Source organism: Globicephala melas, chromosome 11 (genome assembly GCF_963455315.2).
Source record: "Globicephala melas chromosome 11, mGloMel1.2, whole genome shotgun sequence".
NCBI lineage: Eukaryota > Metazoa > Chordata > Mammalia > Artiodactyla > Delphinidae > Globicephala > Globicephala melas.
In genome coordinates this window covers 51,665,862-51,693,037 of record NC_083324.2, presented here as the reverse complement: position 1 = coordinate 51,693,037, position 27,176 = coordinate 51,665,862, and the positions used below count along the sequence as shown (strand labels likewise).

The following is a 27,176-nucleotide window of genomic DNA, read 5'->3' as shown; positions in this document are numbered from 1 at the left end:
CAACAAGCATTTTATTATATTTCACAATTTTGTGGGTCAGGAATTTAGACTGGCTCAGTTGCGTGAAGTCTTGTGGAACCAACTGGGTTATATTCAGGCTGGGATTGTCTAGGGGATCCAAGGTGGCTTCACCCACATGCCTGGTACCTTGATGGGGATGCCTGGGAGGCTGGGCTAAATTGGGCCCCTTTCCCTTTCCATATAGACTCAGGACCCCCCCACGGGGTCTCTCCAGAGGGAATGAGAAGCTGGTCGGGCTTAACGGTATGTACCGATTTATGTATCTTTTGATTTTCTGCTATATTTATTTAAAAACAACTTTTATAGTTTTTTTGCCCTTTATTATGAAAGATACACATTTCACTTTAGAAAATGTAGGCTGAGGGACTTCCCTGGCAGTCCAGAGGTTAAGACTCTGCACTTCCAATGCAGGGAGCACAGGTTCAATCCCTGGTAGGGGAACTAAGATCCCACATGCCACATGGTGAGGCCAAAAAAAAAAAAAATGTAGGCTGAGAGCTTAGCTTTAACGTGGCAGGCCACAGGCAGCCACTACGAGGTCTTGAGCTGTGAGTGACAGGAGATGAGACCACAACTCTCTATTATGGAGGGGAAAGAGGACATGATTGGTTGCCTGAAATGCTGAGGTCCAGGGGAGGGTAGTGATTAGGCAATGACAAATTTAAGGGGTAGGCAGGCAGTAAACCACTCTGCTGAATAACCATAACGAAAACAAAAAGCTAATATTTAACTGTGTGCTTGAGCACTTACACGTGATCTGTACTATATTAAGCCCTGTACATTTAGTAGCTCATTTAACCCTGATTGGCTAGGTACTTGCACCAGTCCCCTGCTATACGCATGAGAAATCGGAGGCACAGAGAGGTTAAGTAACTTGCCCAAGGTCACACAGTTAAGAGTGTTGAGCTGGGATATAAGCCTGGCTGAGCTCTGAACTAATTTAACTAACCAAGCTGGATGTTGACTTTTACCACTCCTATGTGCAATTCAAGCTTCTTTACTATAGTCTCTGAAGTTCTAGGTGACTAGAGCTTATATGATATCCTCTTACTTGTTGCTATTCTGAACTCTGGGTTGTTGAAAGCAGCTGACACACTTCTCATAATGACCCCAAGGCCGGAGTCAGGGCAGAGTTAAGAGTTGGCCTGGTGTGTCGAATGCCATTCCCCTTCAGCTGGCAGAATGCAGACAATGATTCACGGGTAGTCTATTCGGCTGGTACCCCCCCCCACCCCCGGCCCTAACCCCCACTGGTTTAAAAGAGTTATTGTGGTGTAATGTTTGTTTAATGTTTAAAAGGAATACTCTGGTGATTTATGTATTTAAAAATTATGTGAAAGCACCCTTAGGATGGTGGTGAAAGGTGCAACTTTGACATCAAAACAAGCGGGTGCATCAAATATTTAATTAAAGGATCAGATGCAAAAAGCAGATGCAGATTGACTTCGATGGAAATGTGGTGGAACCTCAACCCCAGGCCTGAGAGAGCAGCAGGGGCCAGTGTCATCTTTGAAAACAAAATATGGTTATGGATGAATTCGAGAAAGACTGCAAATTCACTGCCTACATCATTTTAGGGCTGGTTTCTTTTAATAAGTAGTTACTGATTAAAATACAAATGATTTATTTTCAGGATTAGGAAAGATATACACATACTCTCTTTCTAATGTTAGGGAAAACTGGACGGCTGCTTGCTCCTCCCTTTGCTAAAAATGGGTGTTTATTAGCTAGGATGGCAGTGAAAAATTTAATACTAGTTTACAGCAGGGGACTGTCTTTGGCCTTACATTTGGATATACGGCTCCTGTTCCTCTCATGGATAAGCTATAGTCTTATTGAAATCTCATCCTAATTTGTTCTTTATCACTATACCATATTTTAAAAAATCATAACTGTATTTCTATACAATTGGGATTAAATTAGTTGCTTTAAAAATTTCCCTCTTTCCCGCCTATGGTAAATTAAGTCTTAATGGAAATTAGAAAAGTGCTAATTTAACAATTTACACTGCAGCCCTGTTTCCTGGCAATGTCCTGTCAATTCAAGAAAGGAAGGGGAAGCTACTTCATGAATAGAAATCAAGAACTTTTTTTCTCCTCCTCTTTCTTTTTTTCTTTTCTTTTTGGCTTATTCTGAGCAATTGTCCCCAGGAAACTAACCCACCAACTGCTGTCGAGTTTGATTCCTCTTTCTGGAGTTACAGCCTTCCTGCTCCTCCACAATGTCTCAGCTGACTTTCCATCTCTGCCATCCACTTGCAAGATATTTAGAGTCATGGGACCAGGAGGACTGCTAATTCTCCCCTCCCCCTCTCTGGTCATCTTTTTTAAACCTTTTTAGATGCTGGTGGGTGGGGCCAACCATGAGGGAGACAGCAGGTCTGGCCCATCCCTTTTCTGACCCTCTGGGGCCATCTTCCTTCTGGCAATTCTCTTCCCCCATCTGTTTTCCTCTTGTTTTTGTTTAAAAAAAAAAAAAAAGAAAGAAAGAAAGAAAGAAAAGGAAAGAAATTAAAAACAATCAAAGAAAGGAAAAGAAACAAAACCAAAGAATACATACAACACCTCTGCTGAAGCAAGGCCAGCACCGTACAAAATTCTATAGGAAAATTCATGTGTGAGCATGTACCTGTTTACACGCTGGTCTCAAACTATGGAATAAACACAAACACATATTGGCAATAGATAGTTGCGTGAAAAGCTCCTAATATTTATTTAAATTTTAATTTTGGAGTACAGTTGACGTACAATGTTGTGTTAGTTCTAATATTTAAAGTATAAAGTGTTTACTTCTCTTTCATTGGTCAAAGAAGGAAATCTGTTCTTTTTCCCCCCAGTTTTATTGAGATACAATTGCCATGTTCTGGGTTTATTTGATAATAATTTTTGCACTCCTCACACATTTCGGTGAATGTTCACTGAGCTTAGATTTGCTCCAGGTGCTGAGGAGAGCCCTCCTGACAGCAGCTGAGGACTTTGGCTGCTAGCTTGTCCTAGAATTCTTCCCATCTCAGGACAGCACCGGGCCCCACAATGGCTTTCTCCCTTTAGGGTGGTGTTTCTGCAGCCTGCGGCCTTCAGCATGTTTGTCCAGCAGGTTGATCTAAGAGTTCTTTCCCGGTTGATATTTCCCCCAGAAACCTCCCTGAATTCTGGTGAGCAAGTTCAGAGAAGGAGCTGGAATTGTGTATAAAGTGTTTTTTCTTTTTTATTTCACTTTTATGATACAGGCATGATTATTAGGTTGGACACCAAATTATTTTTTTTTCAATTTAAGTATAATTTACATAGTGAAATTTTGCACAGCTCTTAAATGGCAGATCTATAAGTTTTGACAAATGTACACACAAACATATTTCTACTTCACGACCCTAGAAGATTCTCTCCTATTCCCCTTCCCAGTCAATACTCCCTCACCCGCAAGGGTTCTTTTCCTATCCTCAAAGCTTAGTTTTGCCTGTTCTAGAATTTCCTGTATCTGGAATCACACACTACGAACTTGTGTTTGGCTTCTTTCTTCTAACATGATGTTTTTGAGATTCATCCAGGTTGTTGCTTGTAGAAGTGGGACCCAAGATGTCAGTCACAGCTTGACGGTGTTAAGACAGGGACAATTGTTCCACCCGCTGGCCTCCACACCAAATACCCTCTAAATCCTGGTATGTGGCCCTTTCCACTCCTCCAAGTTAGTCTCTCTCCAGGGCCCAGCGAGTTCCTTTCCCAGAACCGCCCAGGCAGCCTCGGGCACCACCCAGATGGCCGCGGGGCCTTCACCGGGAACCTCCCCAGAACAGCTGCCCTCTGCCCCCCACTTCCCCCCAGTAAAACTCAAAAAAGAAACCGGCCCCTCCGCAGATCAAAATTCAGATTCGTTTAATTCCAACTGCGTGATGTTTTGGTGTTGATCACAGATATGCAGTCTTTAAGAAAACGTAAAAAGGAAAAAAAAAAAAAAAAAGGTCTTGGTGGGGGGACCCCAGATCTCACGGGCAGCCTCTGCAGAACCGGGATTCAGAATGAAATCTTTTCTTTTTTAAATAAACGGAAGAGTCGCTCTCCACTCCTCGCTCGGAAGGTTTCAAAGGTCGCCACACTGAAGCCCGGGGGCGTTCATCTCCCCTGCGGCCCGGAGAAGGGAGGAGGTTGGAGGGAGGAGGGAGGGAGCACACAAAAGCGAGCCGTGCCGAGAGGGCTAATGTTTCCTGTTTGCCTGGAACCCCCTCCCCTGTGTCCCCTCCCCCAGCCCCCTCCCAGCACTCGGGCGGAAGTGAGTTTGCTCCTTTGGAGATTAAAAGGATTCCGAATTCCGATCAGTCCCAATATCCAGCGTACTGAGAGGAGGAGGAGGAAGAGGCGGCAAAGCAGAGAAAGAGGGGGCACGCGCGCGCGTGCACGCAGGCAACCCGAATTGGGGAGTTGTTCAAAGCCCCAGGAGGCCAGGGCGCAAGGCGCGAGCAAAGCCCGGTAGGCGCAGCAGCGCTGCCGGGGCCACCCGAGTCTTGCTCGGCGACTCGTTTCAGAAAGAAGATGACGCGGGAGCGGGCCGGCGGCGTTGACCACGCGGCTCCCGAGCTCACCGCGCTGGGCCATTGCCGGTTCCACTGATTCCGGCGCGCCCCGGTGGAGGCTCCGTCCCCGCGGCTCGGGATCGGAGGGGGGGACCAACGCGAGGGCGAAATGGCCCGATGACAAAGGAAATGTGATCCCCCTTCGCTGCCAAGGTTTCAGAGAGGACGGACGCGAGGAGGAGGAGGGGCGCGGGGCGCGCGCGGAGCTCGGATAGCATTGCACGACGGCTCGCGCGGAGCGGGCAGCGGGTACATCTAATATCTTCCTGCCGATGAATAATTCACGACGGCCCGCGGGGACCTGTGGTCCCGCGTTACGGCGCGGCTAAACCGGAGAAGGAGCTCGCTGGAGGCGCCCAGGCCCGGCGAGGCGGGGGCAAGAGGGCCCAGGGCCGCGTGGGGCGCGCGTGCGTGTTAAGCGCCGGCAGCGCGGCCGGGCTCGGCGGGCGCGCGGGAGACTCGAGGCGCGTGGGGCGCGCGTGCGTACTACACGCGTGCGGCCGCAGCGGGCTCCCACTAGCTGCAGCTGCGGCGGGGCCGACCGCCCTGCAGGGAGGCCGCGCCGGGCCGTGCGCAAGCCCGGAGCGCCGCACGCCGGGCCACCCAGGAGCCCCTGGCCGCCGCGTCATGCGGCGGGGCGGTCGGCGTCGCGCGGGGGGACACGGGCTCGGCATCGCGCCGCTCCCGCCTTTACTAGTTTGGGGAGCTTTCCTGTCCCAAGAAGAGACTAAATCCGTTTAAAGAAAAGCCACGCACCAAATACTCGTCGAACCAAATTCTGCTTCTCCCGCCGGGACTGGGATTGTACAGCGGACTCGACTTGGGGGGGACTCCCCTCGGCTGGCGAGAAGCTAAGCTACAGCTGCTCCAGGGAGTCCTCTGACCTCCCTGCCCCCGCTCGCCCCTCGCGTGTCGGGACTTGTTCCGGCGCTCCCGCTTCGGGAAAGCACGCGGCCCCCGCGTCCTTTTCCGGGAGGAATCTGTGTCGCCTCCGGAGAGTGGCATTTAATGCCCGCAGCGTCGGGGGTGGCAGCGCGCGGGCCGGACGCGGCGAGGCCGAGCGGGCCGCGCCGCTCTGGTGCCGGCTCCTGGATCGCAGGCCTAATTGATGCCTTTTTCTGAGTGAGTCGGCGGCTCCCCCACCCTCCTTGTCCGCGCTCTCCTCTCCTCCTCCTCTTCCTCTCTGGTCTCCTCCCTCCTCCGGGCTTGGTTGCAAATGGCTTCGTTCTCCGAGACCGACTTCCAGATCTGCCTGCTGTGCAAGGAGATGTGCGGCTCGCCGGCGCCGCTCTCCTCCAACTCGTCGGCGTCGTCGTCGTCCTCGCAGACGTCCACGTCGTCGGGGGGCGGCGGCGGGGGCCCCGGGGCTGCGGCGCGCCGCCTACACGTCCTGCCCTGCCTGCACGCCTTTTGCCGCCCGTGCCTCGAGGCGCACCGGCTGCCGGCGGCGGGCGGCGGCGCGCCGGGAGAGCCGCTCAAGTTGCGCTGCCCTGTGTGCGACCAGAAGGTCGTGCTGGCCGAGGCGGCGGGCATGGACGCGCTGCCCTCGTCCGCCTTCCTGCTCAGTAACTTGCTCGACGCCGTGGTGGCCACGGCTGACGAGCCGCCGCCCAAGAACGGGCGGGCCGGCGCCGCGGCGGGCGCGGGCGGCCACAGCAACCACCGACACCACGCGCACCACGCGCACCCGCGCGCTTCTGCCTCGGCGCCGCCGCCGCTCCCGCCAGCGCCGCAGCCGCCCGCGCCGCCCCGCTCAGCGCCCGGCGGCCCCGCGGCCTCCCCGTCGGCGCTGCTGCTGCGCCGGCCTCACGGCTGCAGCTCCTGCGACGAGGGCAACGCGGCCTCGTCGCGCTGCCTCGACTGCCAGGAGCACCTGTGCGACAACTGCGTCCGCGCGCACCAGCGCGTGCGCCTTACCAAGGACCACTACATCGAACGCGGCCCGCCCGGCCCCACAGCCGCCGCCGCCGCCGCGGCGCAGCAGCTCGGGCTCGGGCCGCCCTTCCCCGGCGCGCCCTTCTCCATCCTCTCGGTCTTCCCCGAGCGCCTCGGCTTCTGCCAGCACCACGACGACGAGGTGAGTTCGGGGGCCGCTCCCGCGGGGGCTGCGGCCGGGCGGCGTGGGGCGCGGGTCTGGTACCCGGGGAGCCGCGTGGGTGCTCGTGCGGGCATCCGGGCAGGCCCCCCAGCAAGGGGAGGGGGTCCTCTCCCTTCCGGATTTCTCGTTTTTCTTTTGGCTACGCGGCAAGCGCTGCCCGAAGCAGATCCTGACCCGGAAAGTGTGTGTGGAGAAGACCTGGCCTCTGTGCGAGCTGCGAGGGGTCCCAAAACGCAGAGTCCCCCGCTTCCGTATCCAATTTTCTGTTCGGCAAAATGTGGCAGCCGCTGTCTCCAGTTAGGCATGAGCTGGGAAGAGGTAGTTGTGTGCGACTGTGTAGACCTGGCCTCCGTGTGCGAGGGTCCCTCCTCTGCCCTCCGACGGCTCCCGAGGTTGGAGACACCCCCTCTTCTTTAGGGACTTTGATTTCCTCATTCCTGTTTGACAAAGCGTGCAGGCTATTGTTTTAAGTAAGACATGAGATGGAAACGTGTGTATGTGTAGACGTGGTCTCCTTGTGCGGGCACACCAGAGGCCTCCCAGCATGCTGAGGGTTCTCCTTTAGTTTTTTTCCCCCAACCTTATTTTTGTTTGTAAAACTCGTCGATTGTTGCTTTTAAGTAGGGCATGAGCCAGGAGGAGATGGTCGTGTGGGTGAGTGTGGGGTGCGCTTGCGCGTGTAGACCTGGTTTCCACGTGCGCGCTTGTGAGGGGACGACTGTGCTTTTTGTTGGGACACCGTGGCAGTTGTTGCCTCCTTGTATGGAGTAAGAACAGCCTTCCGCGGTTCTATTCCCGCACCGTGGAAAAAGCGTGTTCTGGCCCCTGAACCTCCCTTGTATGGAATCGCCCTTCGGCCTCGTGGGCCCACCGCTGCACCGGGAGCAGCGGAATCGGGGGGCCTTGCCCATTGCCCTCACCCAGCTGGAAGTCCTTGGGCCGCCCCCGCCTGCCCCGGCTTCGATCTCTGCGGGAACCGGTTTCCCTGGTTGGGAGGTGTTCCCACCCCGTTCAACCTGGGGCTCGACTTTTCATGGAAAACAAGCCGACCCAAGCTGCACGCGGCTCGAACCGGGTGCGCAGAGTTCGCGGGCTGCACAGCAGCCTTTGAGCTTATTTGGCTCTTTTGGCTGTTTGTTGAATAAACCGTTCTTGATTATTTTTCACATCTTGTGCCACCTTCCACTCACCCGAACCCACTGGGGGACGGGGCCAGAAGCTTTGAGGCGCAGCCTCTGCTGAGAGGGTCGGTGACTTAATGCGATCTACCTGTAGCCCCTTTGTGAGACTTGGTGCTAGCCTTGCCCTGGGCGCGGGCAGGAGACGGCTCCTGGTGCGAGTTGGCTGCGTGCTAGGTGGAGTGGGCGTGCTGGTTCCGAACGCGGCTGAGGCTTGCCGAGCGCAGCCTTTTCCACGCCTAACCTGTTATTTGGGGAGGAGGGCGGAGCTATTGCCTGCTGGCCTTAAGCCGGCTTCTCCTATTGGAAAAAAGTTGAAATTCTAATCTACTTGTTGTGGACGCCTCATTTTAAAAGTTTCTTTCTCGGTATGAAGCCTAAGGGGCAGCTATTCTTTTCCTTCCTTTTTTAAGCTTTGAATGGACTCATCTTTAAAGTTTTCCCACATTCATGGCTGAATGTGTCTAGTAGGTTCTTTCAAAAATGGATTGAGTTAAATACTGATCCGAATCCCGGGGATGGAAAGAGGGAGCCAATTCGCCGGGAAGATTAGCGTCGAGGGGGAGGGGAAAGGGGGGAGGGAGAGGGCGGCTTGAATCCGCCACAATTTCCCTCCTGGCAGGGGCGTTGATTGAACCCTCCCTCCCAGCAGTTGAGTTTAAATGTCAGGTTTTATTTATATTCCCAGTTAAAGATCCACATACGTTTTATTTGGGTTAAAACAGTAGATGCTCAGTGTTGCCACACTTGTAAAAGGTTTATACACTTTTTAAATTATTAAACCATTCAAACGGTATGGGAGCGTGTGAAGTGTCGCACCCCTCACCCTGGGAGGTGCCTGGATGCCCTGAACATTTAGATTTTTTTTAACGTGTGCAATACTAGGTTGAAGTTGTTTGGCAAAGGCACTAAGATATTACACTGTTAGACCAACTATCCTTTTAAAACATGACATTTGCTCAGTTTTGAGCAAAATTCTACTTCCCCTTCTTGGTTTTTCATTAAAAGAAGAAAACTTGGAAAACAGTTGTTAGATCTCTTTAATCGTTCCTGCATTTGGAATGTTAGGGAATTTAAGTTTAAAGGGACAAACCAATGCTGTGAATGGAGAAGTCAGGTGTTGGGAGGGAAAGCACCAGGTTCACAGAAGTGATCCCACCCACGGCCTAAATTCTTCGTTTCCTTCCAAGGGAGTGATCCTTCACAGTTTAGTAATATTGTTCCTTTAAAAAACCATTCTTCGGATTGGGAAAAGGAGACTGAGGGCAATGTGGAGGACTATCGTCCTGTCCTCTATTCGATTGTGACGGACTGGATGCCTAAATCCATGTGTTTTACAGTAGGTACACTCTACTTCAGTTTTTGAAACGTGCTCCTTCACTGAGTTGCCTCCCGGGTCAACAGGCTCAATTAAATAATTCAGGGAGCCCTTGCCTGATGGTGACTAATGCCACCTGACCTTGGGAAGAGGGCCCCGACGCCTGGCTCTTCCCCTTTAATTTTAAGGAGGGTGCCTCCGACAGTTGGCCACCTAGGGGTGCGGGAAGCAGCCGGTAGGGTCTCTTCCCAGACTGCTTTCCTAAGCATTCCCCGCACCCCCCCGGAAATGGCCCCTCAGGACTGACAAGGTGGTGTTCTGAGCACTGGTTTAAAACTTAATTTTAAAATCTAAAAGGAGGGTTTTCCAACGGAATGGTGAGGGTTGTTTGCTGCCACTCTGTATTTGGTCCATTTAAAAAACAGAGTTTGGGTTTTTCGCTTTGGTGGTCAGTCCGAAAGGCCTGCAGGCGCCGAGGCCGGCGGTTAGCCAGGCCGGGAATTGGGGGCCCGCGCTCCTGACCGCTGGCCGCGCGCCTCCCGCGGGGCCTGGGAGAGGCGGACGGAGGCGCCGCGGCGGTGGGTCAGCCCCAGCCCGGCCGGCCCGGAGCCGGCCTCGGCGAGCGGGAGGCGGCGGGGCTGGGACGGGGTCTGCACGCATCTGGGGGGGAGAGTTAGGTAGTTGAGTGGGACTGGAGCGCGCTGCTCCCACCTTCACGATTTAATGTGTTAATTGCACGTGGGATGTGAGCCCTTGGCTGCCTTGGAGGCGACACTGGAAGCAGAAAGGGTGTGTGAGTGTGTTTAGAGGTCGGGCGGTAGGATTCTGTAAATGGCGAGAAGCCGAGTGGGGTCTGAGCCTGTTCCGGTCCCCGGGAAAGGCCCTGTCAACTGGCGGGGGTGGCCGAGGGGGGCGGTGGTGACCCAGTTGCCATCTTGAGCCGAGGGATATTTTGTAGCTCGAGGATGGCAGTATTGTTCCCCGTTATGAAGGCGGGGGTGGGGGTGGATTTTCCTGAGTGTCCTGTATGGAAAATGGGGTGTAGGTGCTGATACAATTTTCACTCCCTGGAAATATAGGTTCTAGAATTCCAATCCAGTGTGACCCTAAGTATTGAGCCATCCTAGGCTTGTGGGGGAGACTATCTTTCCCCAGAAAACCACTCTCAAAAAATCAGCCTCAAACCACTGAGGAAGACGGTTTGCTGCCTAAAATAATTGGTTGTGGAATGAATTCTTGTATCTTATTTTGAATAAGTTCCTGTAAATGGGGATTGTACCAGTATTGGCACCAATGTATTTTATTTTGCATTCCCAGAGTCTAAGCTTTTTCGGGCATGCATACTCAGTGTATGTTTTAAAATAATAGGTGTGTGTTTTGTACATTGTAAAATTTATAGCAAGAGCCTTTTTTTTTTTAAGGACAAGAGAGAAAAAGTGAGTAGAAATGTGCATTCTAGTTGTTTCTGTGCCGCATCTTCAACCCGTTCTATAGGACTAGGTAGATGTGTGTCTGCAAAGCACACACATCTCACCTATTCACCAGAAAACCAAATTTTCCATACCTTGGAAATAATTGGAGGTTCCTGCTTTGAATCTAGTTCAGCAGGTGGATGTTTGTAGATTGAAATCTGTTGAATTAAGAAAATGCTTGATGAATGGGGAATTCCCTGGCAGTCCAGTGGTTAGGACTCCATGCTCTCACTGTTGAGGGCCCAGGTTGAATCCCTGGTTGGGGAACTAAGATCCCACAAGCTGCGAGGCATAGCCAATTAAAAAAAAAGAAGAAAATGCACACGTATGTAATTTTAAAACGTATTTCAGGTCACTAAAACCAACATTAAAATGTGTAGTTTTCTAATTTCTCCTAACATGTAAAATTTTGAACACAGCTGTTTGGCTTTTTATGTTTTCATTTAAAAAATTCTGTGCATATATAGAAAGGGAGTTAGTTTTGGAGGAAGCCTTAAATGAGGAGGTGAAATGGTTAAAATGCTTTTGTTGTTGAGGTAGTTTGCCAGAAGAAAGGGTTTTATAAGTTTTTCTGATTATGAGGAATTTTAATTTACTTGATAATTCTATATAGCTCTGAAATTTAATCCCCTCCAAATTTTATTTCCTTTGGTGCTAACTGAAGTCACATGGGTTGCTTACTCGCCAGCTCCTCACACAGGGCAAGGTTTATTTCAGACGTATTCATTCTTAGCTAATAAAGGACCATTTCGATGTCATTCTTCTTGACACTTAAGCGAAAGGTTGAGAAGAATTCTACCATGCAGGCGGTTTCAAAGTAGCGTTTCCTCCCCCTTTTCCCCATAACACTGACAAAGAGTTGAAGGCTTGACTCACTAAGGCTGTTTGTGCCATCTCTCTTATTTTGGAAGAGAGCGGATGAAGAATTACAGTTGCCTGAAGGGAGCAAAAGGTGCCACCACTGCAGCCCACTCTGTTCCTCGTTCTTTGACCTTTCAAGCTTTGTGACTTACAGGATGAGGCTTGAGCCATCTTTCCTCTTCAGTTGATGTGACCTCCTGCTTCTTCAATACTAAATTATTCTTCTTCCTTTGAGGTTTTGTCTGTACCCACAAACCTAGTTGACTGAAACCAGATTGACTGTTTTGATTGACAAGACTCTGGCTTGTTAACAGAAAAATTGGGAGGGGTGGGGGGGTGAGCCTGGGCAATTTACATCTGAAACTTCGGCTTAAACCCTATTCCAGTGTAATTCCTTGCCTCTTCAGATTGCATCTCCAGTTTCCTTCATGTTTTAGATAGTTGGCTTACAGTTGGCTTTGAAGGTATGGTGGAATGAAACAGGGGAAGACCCCTAATGCCTGGGTTTAATCTCCCACTAACACCCACCTGAAATTTTGAGAGATTCATGTTTAATCCGAAGACATCAGGCCAATTTTTAAAAATTAATTAATTAATTTATTTTTGGCTGCGTTGGGTCTTCCGTGCTGCGAGTGGGCTTTTTCTAGTTGTGGTGAGCGGGGGCTACTCTGTTGCGGTGCGTGGGCTTCTCATTGCAGTGGCTTCTCTTGTTGCAAGCATGGGCTCTAGGTGCGTGGGCTTCAGTAGTTGTGTCATGTGGCCTCAGTAGTTGTGACTCGCGGGCTCTAGAGCGGCAGACTCAGTAGTTGTGGCGCACGGGTTTAGTTGCTCCGTGGCATTTGGGATCTTCCCGAACCAGGGCTTGAACCCGTGTCCCTGCATTGGCAGGCAGATTCTTAACCACTGCGCCACCAGGGAAGTCCCAAGGGTGCAATTCTTGATTGTGATTATTTATCTGACAGGCTTTTCTTGATTGTGATTGTTTATCCAACAGGCTTGTGCAAAATTGCACATTCTGTCATCGTTAATGGGATTTTTATATATATATATATATATATATTAATGGGATTTGAATGAAACCGAGCAGTGGGCACAAGACAGTGAAGTGGGTCAGGTCAGTTGTGTCAACTGAGGGCTCCCCTCATGGCTCCCACATCTTGTGAATTTTGAGGGTCCCTGTGTGGGCTTTGGAAACCCCCCTGCCCAGCCTCTGTCAAACATCTGTCAGCAACTGTATCCTTAGTTGTTATTGTTGCTTCTGGAAAGTTCGGGCAGCCATTTCCTTCTATCTAGCCTTGTTGAAATGCCAGTGGAGTTTGCAGATTTCTTTAATGTCTTTGGCTAATTGGGATAGTTATAAAGATGTTCTTCTACTAAAAAGTCTGCACATGGAGATTTTGCTGCTGAATATGGATCTGATAGAACATCTTCAGCACAGGTGTTTAAAAAATGAGAATTGTGAATAGGTTGTGTCAACACTCCTGATTATGGTGTGTTTATATAGAGCACATCCGCAGATTTTGTTCTGTGCCATCAGCCTCTCTTTGAGATCAATGTCAGAGGGAGATCTTTCTCTTAGGATCATCTGTAGGCTTGTACTGGGTAAGTGTTGAGCAGAAAAGTGGATATGGTAAAGGAAGTTTTAGTAGGAGTTGGGATAATGTTTTTGTGATATTTCTTATTAAAGCTGTCTGTTTATATAGCTTTATTTTTACTTAAGCATTTAGGCAGTGTGGTTTTAGGTTGAGATTTCTTGCTCTGCGTTAGTTTTCTCATCTGTAACACTTTGCATTGTTAAGGATTCCAGTTAACATATTTAAAGAGTCTGTAGCACAGTAGAAGCCAATTGTAAGCACTTATAATAGCTTTGCTTTGTTTTATTATAAATTTATTTATTTATCTTTGGCTGTGTTGGGCTCTCGTTGCATCGAGCAGGGGCTACTCTTTGTTGTGGTGTGCAATTTTCTCATTGCGGTGGCTTCTCTTGTTGCGGAGCACAGGCTCTAGGTGCACCGGCTTCAGTAGTTGTGGCGCACGGGCTTAGTTGCTCCGTGGCATGTGACATCTTCCGGGACCAGGTCTTGAACCCGTGTCTCCTACATTGGCAGGCGGATTCTTAACCACTGCGGCACCAGGGAAGTCCCAGGTTTTTTTTTTTTTTTAATTAAGAATTTTTAAAATTGAAGTATAGTTGATTTACAACGTGCTAATTTTTGCTGTACAGCCAAGTGATTCAGTTATACATATATATATTCTTTTTAAAATATATTTTCCATTATGGTTTATCATAGGATACTGAATATGGTTCTCTGTGCTATACAGTAGGACCTTGTGGTTTGTAATAGCTTTTATTAATAAACTGTTGAGTATTGCAGCAGACTCCTCACCCCACCCCTCTTCCCTCCAGAGGGGATGCTGTAGAAGAAAACTAATGTCAGTGTTGGAAATTGTGGCTTCTGTCAGTTTACTATGATCTAAACGGAAGGATGTAGTGATTCTTTCAGGTGATGCAAAGTGAACTGGAGAAACATGCATAAAACTTGTTTCACCTTAGAAAAACTGGACCTCAACTTTAACTTCTGGTCTAGACCATCTTAGGGTTATAGGGCTCCCCGAGCCTATGGGAAAAGATGGGCACAACTGTGTTTAGAGGCTACATCAATGCCCTCAGCTTTTTTTTTTTTTTTAGAGATGGAAGGCCACTGTTTCTGTTCACATTTTATATGATGTATTTGACAACCATTAATCTTTAAAGACTTGATCTTTTTTGGCACCATGACATTTCAAGGAAATGGATCAACTTGCTCAAGGGAACAGTCTGATTTCAGGGACTGGAATATTTTATAAGCTTTAATTTCACGGTGTTGTCAGGTGTGTGTTTAGGTGTTCCTGAAGAGGAAACTTCAGTTATCACAAGAAAGGCCTTAAATCATCATAGAAAAACTGCTACTTTACAAATGGGGAGACAGGCTGGGATGATGAAATGACTTAAGCAGGAACTTGCCTAGTCTAGCACTCTTTTCACACTGTTAGTTATTTTTTATTTTTTAAAATTTTTAATTAAAACAAAAAATTTTTTTTTGGCTGTGCTGTGCAGCTTGTGGAATCTCAGTTCCCCGACCAGGGATTGAACCCAGGCCATGGCAGTGAAAGCCTGGAATCCTAATCACTAGAGCACCAGGGAACTCCCCACACTACTATTTATGTACAATATTTGGCAAATTTATTATTTTTTTTGAAACTAGTTCATAGAAGTCTGATTTTAAAAAATTAATTAATTAATTTATTTATTTTTGGTTGCGTTGGGTCTTCCTTGCTGCACGCAGGCTTTCTCTAGTTGCGGCGAGTGGGGGCTACACTTCATTGCGGTGCGCGGGCTTCTCGTTGTGGAGCACGGACTCTAGTCACGCGGACTTCAGTAGTTGTGGTGCACAGGCTTTGTTGCTCTGCGGCATGTGGGAACTTCCCGGACCAGGGCTTGAAGCTGTGTCCCTTGCATTGGCAGGCAGATTCTTAACCACCGCGCCACCACGGAAGCCCAAGTCTGATGTTTAATATTAAATTTCTTGCTTGAATCTTTAGCTTCTTGTGTTTTATCTTGTTTTTGGTCTTTTTAAGTTATTAAGGAGAAAATTAAATAGCACACAGGTAATTACAAATGGACCACAGTATGGTCTCTTGGCAAAAGTGAGTGTGACCGTCATTACCGTGACTGCTTCTCCTTCCAGAATGAACTTAATGCGAAGTATTATCAGAACAATGATTTAGCAAGGAAGAGGCCTTGAGGTTTGTTTTTTTTTTTTTGGATATATATATATTTATTTATTTGGCTGCATTAGGTCTTTGTTGCTGCGTGCGGGCTTTCTCTGGTTGTGAGCAGGGGCTACTCTTTGTTGCGGTGCACGGGCTTCTTATTGTGGTGGCTTCTCTTGTTGCAGAGCATGGGCTCCCGGGGCGCTGGCTTCAGTAGTTGTGGCTCACGGGCTCTAGAGCACAGGCTCAGTAGTTGCGGCTCATGGGCTTAGTTGCTCCATGGCATGTGGGATCTTCCCGGACCAGGGCTTGAACCTGTGTCCCCTGCATCGGCAGGTGGATTCTTCACCACTGCGCCACCAGGGAGAAGTCCAAGGCTTTGAGTTTTAATTAGTCTCTTGAAATAATGTCTGTCTCATAGCAGATCCCTACAGTATCAAAGTGAGAAGGGTACTTCCTCTGTCAGCCAACCTCTAACGTAGGCCTGTTCTTCCGTGATCTCAGGCAGTGGAGACTCCCATCCGCCCTTGCCCCAGTACTCTTGCCCTGTGGCCCCAGCACTTCAGAGAAGCTACTCTGGCACTGGTGGGGCTCTTACACCAGATCTGGCCTTGGTTGATGTTAGTGGACTTAAGGACCAATTCGAGAAAGATGTTGCCAGGTTGCTGGTTCTCAGTGGTGAGGCAAGTTGGGTTTAATTAGAACATGCTCAGTGATGCTGCCTTGATCCCTTTGGCAGAAACAAAGGAGATCTCTTCCTTTTCGAGCCACAGAATGCCCCGAAAATGTTCTCTCTCACATTATGTAGTTGGGGGATTAAAAGGGGAACAGTAAGTGGGAAAATGCTTGTAGCTTCTTGATGTAAAGACAAGAGCATGAGCTTTAGAGTAAGAAGACCTGGGTTCACAGCCTGGTGTTACGCGGAAGTAGCTGTGTGACCTTGGACAAGTCACTTAACCTTTCAGGTGGAAATGGTAGGAGTAGTATTAGAGACCTATTTGTGGAGGGGAGTTATGATTTATACGAAGATGCTTGGAAGAAGGAGTTAGAAAAATTTGTTTCAATATACGTGTACATAACTGTGTGAGTCTCCTGAAAAAAAAATTTGGCTTCAATTTTTCCCGCAAGTTGCAGCCAAACGGGTAAAATTCCTTCTTCCTGAAATTAAATATGTTGCTTATCCTTCTTAAAAAAATACTTCCTGGTTGATGGCCAAGCGATATTTGATACCATGAAATAATTTGGGCGGTTTCTCATTGCTGACAGGACTTGATGTGTTAAGATTTGTCATCAAAATATTTGAATGTCTGTTTTCTGCTAGGAATTATGCTCCTTGCTGAGGATGCTGGAGCCTTGTGGTTAGCCTACTGGGAAGACAGAACTGGAAGAAAGTAGTTGATGGGGAAGGGGGATTCTTACCTTCCTGGGTGGCTACTTTATATATGGTCGCATTTACATTACCAGAGGAAATATAAGTGTTAAAAGCTTGTGGCATCTGAACAGAGGTTCTGACTGGGAGATGAGTTTGGGTTGAAAGAGAGGAGTTTAAGATGAATCTTGGAGAATGGTGGGATTTTAGGTAGAAGATGGAAGAAAGGCAGGAGTGGTTTCAAGGAGCCTGCATTGGATTGACTCTAGAGGAGGGTGTGCAGTCTTGATCTTTTATCTAGTTTTTCCTTTCAGCACCCCTAAGAAAGGTGTTAGGGTCCCCTCACCCCCTTTTAAATTGAAGGATAGTTGATTTACAATATTATATTAGTTTCAGGTGTATAGCATAGTGATTCAGTATTTTAGGTTATATTCCATTAAAAGTTATTGCAAAATAAAGGCTATAATTCTCTCTACTGTACAGTATATCCTTGTTGCTTATCTATTTTATACATAGTACTTTGTACCTCTTAATCCCATGCCCCTATCTTGCCCCTACCCACTTCCCTCTCCCCACAGGTAACCACTAGTTTGTGTTCTTTTTTTTTTTTTTTTTGCCTCACTGCTGTGGGAGGGATCTTAGTTGCCCCACCAGGGATCGAACTTGTGCCCCCTGCAGTGGAAGCATGAAGTCTCTAACCATTGGACTGGCCAGGGAAGTCCCTAGTTTGTGTTCTATGTCTGTAAGTCTGTTTCTGTTTTGCTATTCACTTGTTTTATATTTTAGATTCCACGAATAACGGATGTCTTTTACTTATTTCACTAAGCATAGTATTCTCTAGGTCCATCTACATTGCTGCAAGTGGCAAAATTTCCTTTTTTGCGGCAGAGTAGTATTCCATTGTATATTTATTCCACATCTTTATCCATTCATCTGTTCACAGACACTTAGGTTGCTTCCATATCTTGGGTATTGTAAATAGTGCTGCTGTGAACATAAGGGTGGACATATCTTTTCGAATTAGCATTTTCATTTTTTCCAAATATCTACCCAGGAGTGGAATTGCTGGGTCATTTCGTAGTTCTGTTTTTTAGGGATCCCCTTCTTTTTTATCCTCCTTAGCGGGGGTGGTTACTGATACATAGAAGAAATAAATATCAGTCTGGAGCCAGAGCCACTTTAGTTACTTTAACAGGTCATTTAATGTAAAGAATTGTCAGTGTTATTTGAGTTAACTGAGAAGCTGCAGTGCAAGGAGAGAGCAGAGCACTCGGGTACCTGGGAAGTAGCAGCTGTGGGAAGCGGCTACCACCCAAGGGCTGGGAGATCGGAAGAGAAAAGGTTGGAGTTGTTAAGACATAGGAGGGTACCTGTGGGTCTGGCCAGGGACCCATGACGCTGGAGTAAGAAGTCTGTTGAGGGTACCACCCAGGAAGCAGGACAGCAGAGAGCGAAGCCTTTCTCCCCCTCACATCCCCTATTGTCTGAGTCACAGGGATTCAGCGGGCAAAGCAGAGATGTGGTTTACTCGGGAGGGTGGGTTCGAGCTGAGAGACAATAAGAATTCAGTAAGCAGCACAGCTGGGAAGATGGAATCGCACTTGGGCCACTCCTCCGGCAGCACCACTTGGTGCTTGATTCCATTTGAAAATTTCATGAAAATACGGGGGGAGACCTCAGGCTAAGGAGGACCAGAACGTGTCCAAAGTTAGCAGTGCCGTTCCTGTCAGTGTGTTTCCAGTCTTCGACTAACCCAGCTTGCTGTTGACTTGCCAGCAGGCTGCACCAGCCATGGATAGCCCACGCCCTGCTTCCAGCTCTCTGAGTCATGTATGTGCTTACCAAGAGAGGCTGCTGCTTTTGTTCCCAGACCTATGTATGTTCTTCGTACTTGTTTGTGTAATTAACACAGTTTAAATAAAAATGAAACAAGTGCAGAGAATTTCTAGGTAAGCAGACCTGAATTTCTATGAAATCGGATTTGGTGTAAAGCAGGAGGCCCTGGGGAAAGAGCAGTGAGCAAAATAGCCCCGAATCCCTTTCTTTGTGGAGCTTACACAACCAGTTTGGGATTGGGGGATTCTCCTTGCCTTCCCCAAAGGCTGGTGCACCGGGGCATCCGTGGGTACCTCCCTGGTGTGAGCTAGACCCGTGCAGCCCATTATGGTTATAATCTTGAGTGAGGGGAGGAGCCTCGGCCCTGCAGGAAGGAGCTCCGTTCCCTGCTTCCCCTTCCTCTCCTCGGCCTTTGGGACGACCTGCCCCCACCCCACCCCCCTGGCTTTGTCCTGCAGTTCAGGGGGCAGTTTGTGCTGCAGAACCTTAGGCCGAGAGGGAAGGCCTCACTTCTTACTAAGTCTGGTGATTTCCTATTTTGATTTTTTGGTATTCGTTTTTGTGTATTGAGGTAGATAACGCACATTGTAAGATTCACCTTTTTCTCATGTACAATTCTGCACCTTTTGACAAGAGCATAGAGTGCAGTCACCACCATGCTCAGTACAGAGCATCCCATCACCTCAAATGCTCCGACCCCCAGCCTCAGGTAGCCCTCTACCTGTTCTCCAGCCCTATGGTTTTGTCTTCTCCAGAAGATCATGAATCTGACAGTGTTGACTCCTTGAGTCGGGCTTTTTCCACTTGCCAAGCTGCATTCGCTGGAATCAGTGGTGCCTCCCTATTTGTTGCTGAGTAGTTTTCCATTGTATAAATGTACAACAGTTTATACATTCGCCAGTTGGAGGGCACTCGTGTTTCCTGTTTTTGGCGATGGTGACTGTTTATGTTAATGCCTGGAATATGAGCAGTGCAGTGTTGAGTGTTGGCGGTCACTGTCTTCTGCTGGAGCCTCCATTTTGATCAGGAACATTTGTCAGCAAAAGTGTGTGGCTTTGTGCCTCCTGTTTCCTCATCACTCTATAGGATGGTAACATGTGCATTCATCTGCCTAGGGCTGTCTTTTTTTGAGAATCAAATGAGGTATTTTCTGATGAAAAATTGCAATGTGTGCTATATATAAATATAAGTGAACAAGGACCTACTGTATAGCACTCAATATTTTGTAATAACCTATAAGGGAAAAGAATCTGAAAAGGAGTATATATACATATATAACTGAATCCTTGCGCTGAATACCTGAAACTAACATGATACTGTAAATCAACTCCACTTCAATAAAAGAATTTCTAAAGTAATAAATATAAGTGAAGACAGAAATTCAAAGGGAAGGAATTGCTTTGGGGACAGTGCTGCAGGGGGCAGTGGAAGCACCTGCCAGCCACCCACCAGTCTTGCCCTTTATTTTTAATAACTTCTCAGAAAAATTCCCTTTGGTTTTTTCTTTCTTTTATAAATTTATTTATTGACATTTATTTTTGGCTGCGTTGGGTCTTCGTTGCTGCGCGTGGGCCTTCTCTAGTTGCGGTGAGGGGGGGCTCGTCTTCGTTGCGGTGCGCGGGCTTATTGCGGCAGCCTCCCCTGTTGCTGAGCATGGGCTCTAGGCGCACAGGCTTCAGTAGTTGTGGTGCGCAGACTCCGCAGTTGTGGCGCACGGGCTTAGTTGCTCCGCAGCATGTGGGATCCTTGCAGACCAGGGCTCGAAACCGTGTCCCCTGCACTGGCAGGTGGATTCTTAACCAACCACTGTGCCACCAAGGAAGCCCCCCTTTGGTTTTTATTTCCCTTTTTGTTGTTGTTGTTAGCTTTATCAGAGCTTTCAGAGATTTAGAGGAATATGCGAAGAGGAAAATTTATTTTACCAATTTAACCAGATTTTTAAAAAGCCACATGGGTGCAAATAAAAAAAGCATAGCTCTCATCAGCGATGGACCAACCCAAATATCTGGAACTTTGAGGGAATTTTGGAAAGAATCGCCTCCAGGGAGTGTAAATGAAGTTAGGTTTGTGTCTCCACTTTAAACTGAAGGTTAGTTGGGGAAAAGGGGGTTTTGTGTTTAAGTTTATATTTATGGTGATGAGTGGAAACCAAGTTATGAAGGCATAGCAAAATCCTCTCTTAGCAAGAGATAGCGGTTAATTGTGGACAACATTTGGGGTTCACAACATCTATTAATTTTGTAATCTTATTCATCCTTAAGTATATTGTGCAGTAAAAAGACAGACGTACCTTGAGATCCAAGAACTGAGGTATAGTTGTTAATTGTATTGAAATGTTAGTAACTAACATACAGAAACATGCAAAGAAAAGCACTGAATATATCTGGGCATCTCAGACTGTGAAAATGCTTCTAGTGCAGCTAGTTTTGAAGTTGGAGAGCAAACATTTTGCTTGCTCATAAAAGGACGGATGGTGTTTCACATTTGCTGTTTTCAGCATTCATATCAGTGGTCCTTTTTTTTTTTTTTCCTGTATTGGTTGTATCGTGTTTACTGCAGAACCAAGCACAGAATTTGTCTGAAGTTAATGTTCATCAGTGCCTATTTGTTCTAGCCCCACAGAATTTATTTTCAAGGTTTTTTCCATTTCTTTGCTTGTTGGGATGCAAAACCAATTCTCTTCTTCTCCACCAGAAACAAAACAAAACAACAACAACAAAAAAAAAAGCATGAAAAGCAATAGATAAATAAATGGGAATAAAATCTAAAAGCATGTAAGATCAGATGATGAAGATGAGGAGGGGATATTGGGCCTTAGTTTGGGAGAAAGGATTGAGTTTCAGGCTCTGTTGAGTCCTCGATGTTGGCTTGTATAACATGATGGAGGGGGTGTTGCATGGGGGGAGCCAGAGTATCCAAGGCATAACATTCTATGGTTTCAGCAGATGAGGGGGTGTTGCATGGGGGGAGCCCAGAGTATCCAGAGCATAACATTCTGTGGTTTCAGCAGATTAAGAAAAAAAAAATCTAAAAAACTAACTGGGGGAGGTATCCCTGTCCTGTCTGCCTGGTCCTTCTTATTTCAGCTCCTCGACTTTCAGTTGGCACTTGTAAATGTTGTCACTCACTGTGGGAGGGTCTCACCCCTTCTTGGTGCTAAATGCGGATAGGTTTGCCACAGTGAACACAAAAGAGGAACACGGATGAATGAGTGCTTAATACAAACCATAGAACATTTGCAAACACTTGACAGGGGCTATAAAGGGGGAAGAGGTAGCAATTTTGTTTTAAATTTGTGTTCTTTTAACAACATTGAGAAGTTTTTTTTTCCTTAACTGACTTTTGTTTTTTTCCTTAACTGACTTGTTTAGACTTCACAGCACTTGTCATTTTGGGTGGTAATTTTTCTGAATATGTATGTCTCTGTGACTTTATTTATTTGACCTTTCCTTCCTTCCTTCACCATCTTCAGTTTGTAGTTGCTGGATGAATGGAAAATTGAGATTTTTCTCAGGGCTACCTGTATTCCCTCCCAGGAAGTAACTTGGACCACTTAACTCTAATCCTTATTTAATTATGCAAGTAATAAATATCTTTGTTCAGATTATCTGTAAAAAGATTTTTAAAGTGTACCCCCAGTCCTACTTCTTCCCAAAGTGTGTGATCTGAGTGTGTTTTCTTCCAAACCATAACAGCCATTCACACACACACAGAGTATAGACATACAGTCTTTAAAAACATGTAGTACTTTTTCCTGTACTTACTTTGCTAGTCATTACTGCTGCAAACTTGGCATTCATGGTGTGAAATTAATTTAGCTGTTCCCTTATGTGGGATTTTCTCTACATCGGCCATTGCCATCAATTTGTGTACTTGTTGCTTCCGGAGGGAAGATCCCCCTGGCTCCCCCTTCTCCCCCCGCCGGGGACTTGCTAAGATGCTGGAGAGGCACATTTGAAATGTTAATTTGCCTCCTCGCCAGCCACATTTCCTCCCACCCCACCCGGCCTTGTTGCCATCAATCTAATGGGAGAAAAATGGCTCGTCCTGTTGGCTTACTTTGCATTTCTGCGATGACTGTGGGGTGGGCGTCTTTTTGTTTATTGACCATTTGGGTTTCCTCCTCAAATTGCCTTGGTTCCCGGGCCTCTCCCTCCTGGTTTTTATTTTTTTTTGCGGTACGCGGGCCTCTCACTGCTGTGGCCTCTCCCGTTGCAGAGCACAGGCTCCGGACGCGCAGGCTCAGCGGCCATGGCTCACGGGCCCAGCCGCTCTGCGGCATGTGGGATCCTCCCGGACAGGGGCACGAACCCGTGTCTCCTGCATCGGCAGGCAGACTCTCAACCACTGCGCCACCAGGGAAGCCCCCTCCTGGGTTTTTAAAAAATCAATTTGTAGGCATTTTATCCAAAATATTGAGTACTGGCTCTTTGTTGCAGTGGATTTCTAAGAGTCCTGGGCTTGCCTCAGTTTAGTTTAACTTGTTATACATTTTAAATTTTACTGCCACTTATGATCGTCTTCTACTGTCTCTACATATTTTGTCTTTAATCCTACCTTAGAATACATTCTTAGTGTATTATAGGAGGTGGGGTCTAATTTTATCTAGAACAAATGATGAGCCTGGTGTCCTGACTGTTAGTGAATGGTCTCATTTCCCCTTTTTCTCTGAACCCGTACAATTCTGGGAAACAGTTATGAATATAGCTGTTAGCTGGGGGTGAAGAGAAGGGTGTGTTAAGGCCTGTACTCAGTGAACGCCGACTGGGTTGCAGTTTAATGTATGTATATTGAGTGTTCATGCTTTGTGGTCGTATACCGGTGATCTCTGAAAAATCTCTTTGATGTTTGGTGGCTACTAAGGAAATAGATAACAGATAAGTGGCAATGCTTGATTTGGTGTAGGCCTGTTACACATCAGTCAGTGTTTAAGCATGTGTTGCTCTGTTGCCTACTGTGTACCAATTACTGGGCAGGGCCCTACAGACCTGCCGTTTCTCCGCTTGGTTTTTATCTTCATTGGGCTTTTTAACTGGAAGAGAAGTAAGTAGTCATTTTAACACAGGCAAGTGCTAAGTAGCTAAAAATACACAACTTGCTGATTCCACTCCCCAGATGTAACTACTGGTAAGAGGTTGGAGTGTATCATTGGTCTCATTTCCTATGCTTCTGCAACATTACCTTTATGACTGTATTTATCATTTAATAATCTTTTTTTTTACATTAAAAAAATATTTATTTGGCTGCACCAGGTCTTAGTTGTGGCACGTGGGGTCTTCATTGCTGCGTGCGGGATCTAGTTCCCTGACCAGGGATTGGACCCAGGTCCCCTGCATTGGGAGCGCGGAGTCTTAGCCACTGGACCACCAGGGAAGTCCCTATTATTTAATCTTTAATTGTGCACACACTGATGTTAATGAACTTGTTGGGAAAATATTTGTATACTGCATCTGTAGTTCTACATCTTGCTTTGTTTTTTTAGATCTAATAGTCTAGCACATCCTTGCATGACAATATACAGTTTGTTCATTCATTATCATCTTTATTGCAGTGTAGTGTAGGCACAACCAAATGCACTCATTTTTATGCATGCATTTTGATGGTGACTTCTGACAAAGTTATACATCTATACTACCACCATCATAATCAAGACACCCTAGAAAGTTCCCTTGCAGTAGTACCTTTCAGTGCTAATCTCTGGAGAATTTGGTCTGCTGCTCTGGTCATGGGTGTTGGGGAGGATTTATGGAAACTAGAGTGAGACATGGGCCTTTGGATGTGAATGAGTCTCTGATGACGGAAAGTTGCCATGTCTGATGTCCTGGTTTATTGCTGAGGTGGAGGTAGCTGTAAAACGCCCTAAAATCTTTACCTTTGAGGCATTTTGGCCTCTGCAAAGGCCCAGATTTCACCAGCCCCCCCCCCTTTCTTTTCCTGTTTTAAACATTTGCTGTTTCAGGGCCACAATGCAAATGGTCAGGGAACATTGTTTTCCAGCAAGCACTTGCCTGCTGGGAGGCAAATTCCTCAAGGATTGCTCGGAAAATGTGGAAGTGAATTCCGTTCAATCAACACACTTCTCATTGAACACCGGCCATGTGCCTGCTCTCTCCGGGTGTTTGAGGACACAAAGGACCAGAACAGAGGTTGCCTTCTGGGGACCCTTACATCACTATACAGGGAAATAGAGTGCCCGGGGATTTGGGGGTATTCTGGTGAATGATGTACATGTAAAGTACTAAATTGTTTTTGATTAGGTATTACATGCTTATGTGTAAAAAAAAAAAAAATTTCCAGGGCTCAGGAAAGGGTAACTCGGTAGAGGAGTGAAGTCCTACGAGCAGAGTGCCAGCGTCCTGGGTGTCCTTCAGAGGGTTCTTATCCTTGAGTCTAGGCTTGTGGTCCTGAGCGTTTCTGAGAAACTTCATAGCTTCCCAGGTCTGCCAACTCAACTGGAGGTGACAGGTTGGTGGCTTCCATTCCCAAAGACCCTTCCTTTTCAGAAAATTTTGGTTTTGAGCTTCTTAGAAACTTTTGAGTTGTTACCAGAGGATGCTTCACTTAGGGGTTAGGGGTGGGGGCAGTTCCTTGCCCTGAACCAGCTGTTTTAAGTGTCATTCAGAACCACCTTCCCCTGGTTTTAAGGCTGTATCCCGTGTGCAGAACTGTTGAGTCCTTTGATCATTGAGTGCTGCTGTGGGGGGAGGGGTCCTCAACTGCCCTGACTCTGTCAGGATCCAGAGTTGGTTTCTGCCCTCTTCCTCCTCTTTCCTGGTGTTTGGCGTCTGCCCCCAGTGAGAACTGGGCTGCTGAAGGAAGTAGTAGGTTGCCGAGCTGGGACGGAGTAAGGATAGGATACTGCGAGAACCGGCTACAAGGCGTGAAAATGATTTTTTTTTTCTTTTTTGCAGCGAGAGTGAAGTGAGGGTGGGGAGGGGACTCAGGTGGAGGGCAAGGACTGGTCGTGGTCTCCAGGAAGAAAGGCCTGGGAGCGTTTGAGGGCATCTGAAAAACTGGAAAGCACTTTGCTGAGGACCCCTTGGTGATTAGAACTTTATCTGCAAAGCAAATGTTCAACCAATGTTTACGGAGTTAATTCAGACAGGCTCCAGGGAGCTGTTGGGCCCCCTTTAAAACCTGTGGTTGGGGATGGTGAAAGGGGACTTCCACGGGAGCGGTGTCACCCTTGGAAAACCTCTGCCCTCAAAGCAAAAGAGAACCTCGCAGTCGTCAGTCTGTCCTCAGACTTCGTTACCGAGGCCCTGGAGTGCCCAAGTCTCTCATCTCCCCTCAAGCTGTTTGAAGATTCTGTCCACAGGGGTCCCCAGAGGTGGGTGCCCCCCGTACGTGGGTCAGAGACAAGGCTGATTCCCCCAGTTCTCACCCACACCTGCTCCCCTCCTTCCGAAGTTCCTTTGTGCTGGGGATCTGCGATTAGAATCTGCCTGGGAGATCATCTGTGGTGACGCGGGAGCTGTAGTTTAAAAAACAAGCCCGCGAATCCCACCCTCTCTGAAGGACAGTGAAATGTGCGCATTGGTTACTTTAAGTAAAAGCCAGCCGGTAGCAAGAATACAAAGAAGACCCTCAAGGTAAAGTTAATGATTAAATTCCGAACTTTTGGCCTGTTTCCTTTAGATTTTTTTCTCTCTTGAACTTTACTCCATCGCGGATAGAGACTTAGCCCCCAGATTGCATTTCGTGTTTGTAGGGCTGAATTTTAATATCCGTGCTGGAGGCTTTCCTTGGACCTTCTCATTCCTCTTGGAGGGAATGGGCTTCTTCCTAGCGCCTCTTGCTGGGGGTACTCTTTTCTGCCCAGTTTTCTTTGGATACTACCCCACCCCCATGCTTGGGGCAGCAGGAATTCCTCCCCAGGCCCTTTGTTCCTCCTGAAGGGCGGGAATGCTGCCTCCTGGAATGTTGATGCTTTGGCTGAGTGGCCAGCACCATTGAAGCCTCTGTCTCTGCTCTTGGGCGGGGGGTGGGGTGGGGTGAGGTTTGCATCTCCCAGCTTAGTCACCCCTGGGCTGGATTAAGTGCCCCAGCTTTAGTCCTGACCACAGTCACACTAAAGACCCCTCCCCTCATTAAAAAATAAAATAAAATAAAAACAAACCAACAAACCTTGTCACAAAGCCAATGAGGAGTAATCTCAAAAGTTCTGGCAAGAGATTTGCCTCACTCCACTGGAACCCCCCCCCCATAACTCAGCAGGAAGCCTCCTGACCAGGATTGCCAGCTCTAGCTCCCTCCTAGACCCCCCCACAGGATGCCTAGTTCATAAACAGTAAGCAATTTTTTAGTACAAGTATGTCTCATACAATATTTGGGACACACTTATACAAAAAATTGTCTGTTAGAATTTAAAATTTAACTGGGCTGTAGTGCTGTAGTATATATGGCAGTTCTCCTGCCACTCCTTAAAGCTATTGGACGGGCTGAAATCCCCAAGCTGAAAGGCTCCCCCCACCCCCTGCAGGATCCACCCCTCCCCCACTCTGCATTTGGGTCCTACAGACCCTTTTGTTGCAGAGTTCCTCGTAGGTGACTAGTTTTTCACAGGACAGAATACCTAGAACAGGACCCCTCTGACCTCCTCACCCCCACCCCAATCACTGCAGGTTCTGGCAAAGGAAGGGGGTCCTGGAGATGGAAAGTTAGCTTGGAAACCAAATGCCAGCTCAGAGGTGGGAAAAAGCT

At 47.6% G+C, this 27,176-nt stretch overlaps 2 protein-coding genes across 2 annotated transcripts in view; one reads left to right on the top strand and one right to left on the bottom strand.

Annotated features, from left to right (window-relative positions):
* Positions 1–4,330: 4,330 nt before the first annotated feature.
* LOC115838826 (uncharacterized) lies at positions 4,331–5,262 on the bottom strand. Its single transcript, XM_030830002.2, is given in 5 exon segments — positions 4,331–4,434; positions 4,437–4,461; positions 4,464–4,679; positions 4,681–4,854; positions 4,936–5,262. Coding segments are annotated over 5 exon segments (846 nt in total).
* Positions 5,263–5,744: 482 nt separating this feature from the next.
* TRIM71 (tripartite motif containing 71) overlaps positions 5,745–27,176 on the top strand; it is a 57,974-nt gene continuing 36,542 nt past the window's right edge. The window contains exon 1 of the mRNA XM_030829997.2: positions 5,745–6,665. Within this exon, the coding sequence (XP_030685857.1) occupies positions 5,805–6,665 (861 nt within the window). The 5' untranslated portion in view covers positions 5,745–5,804. The remainder of the gene's footprint in view (positions 6,666–27,176) is intronic.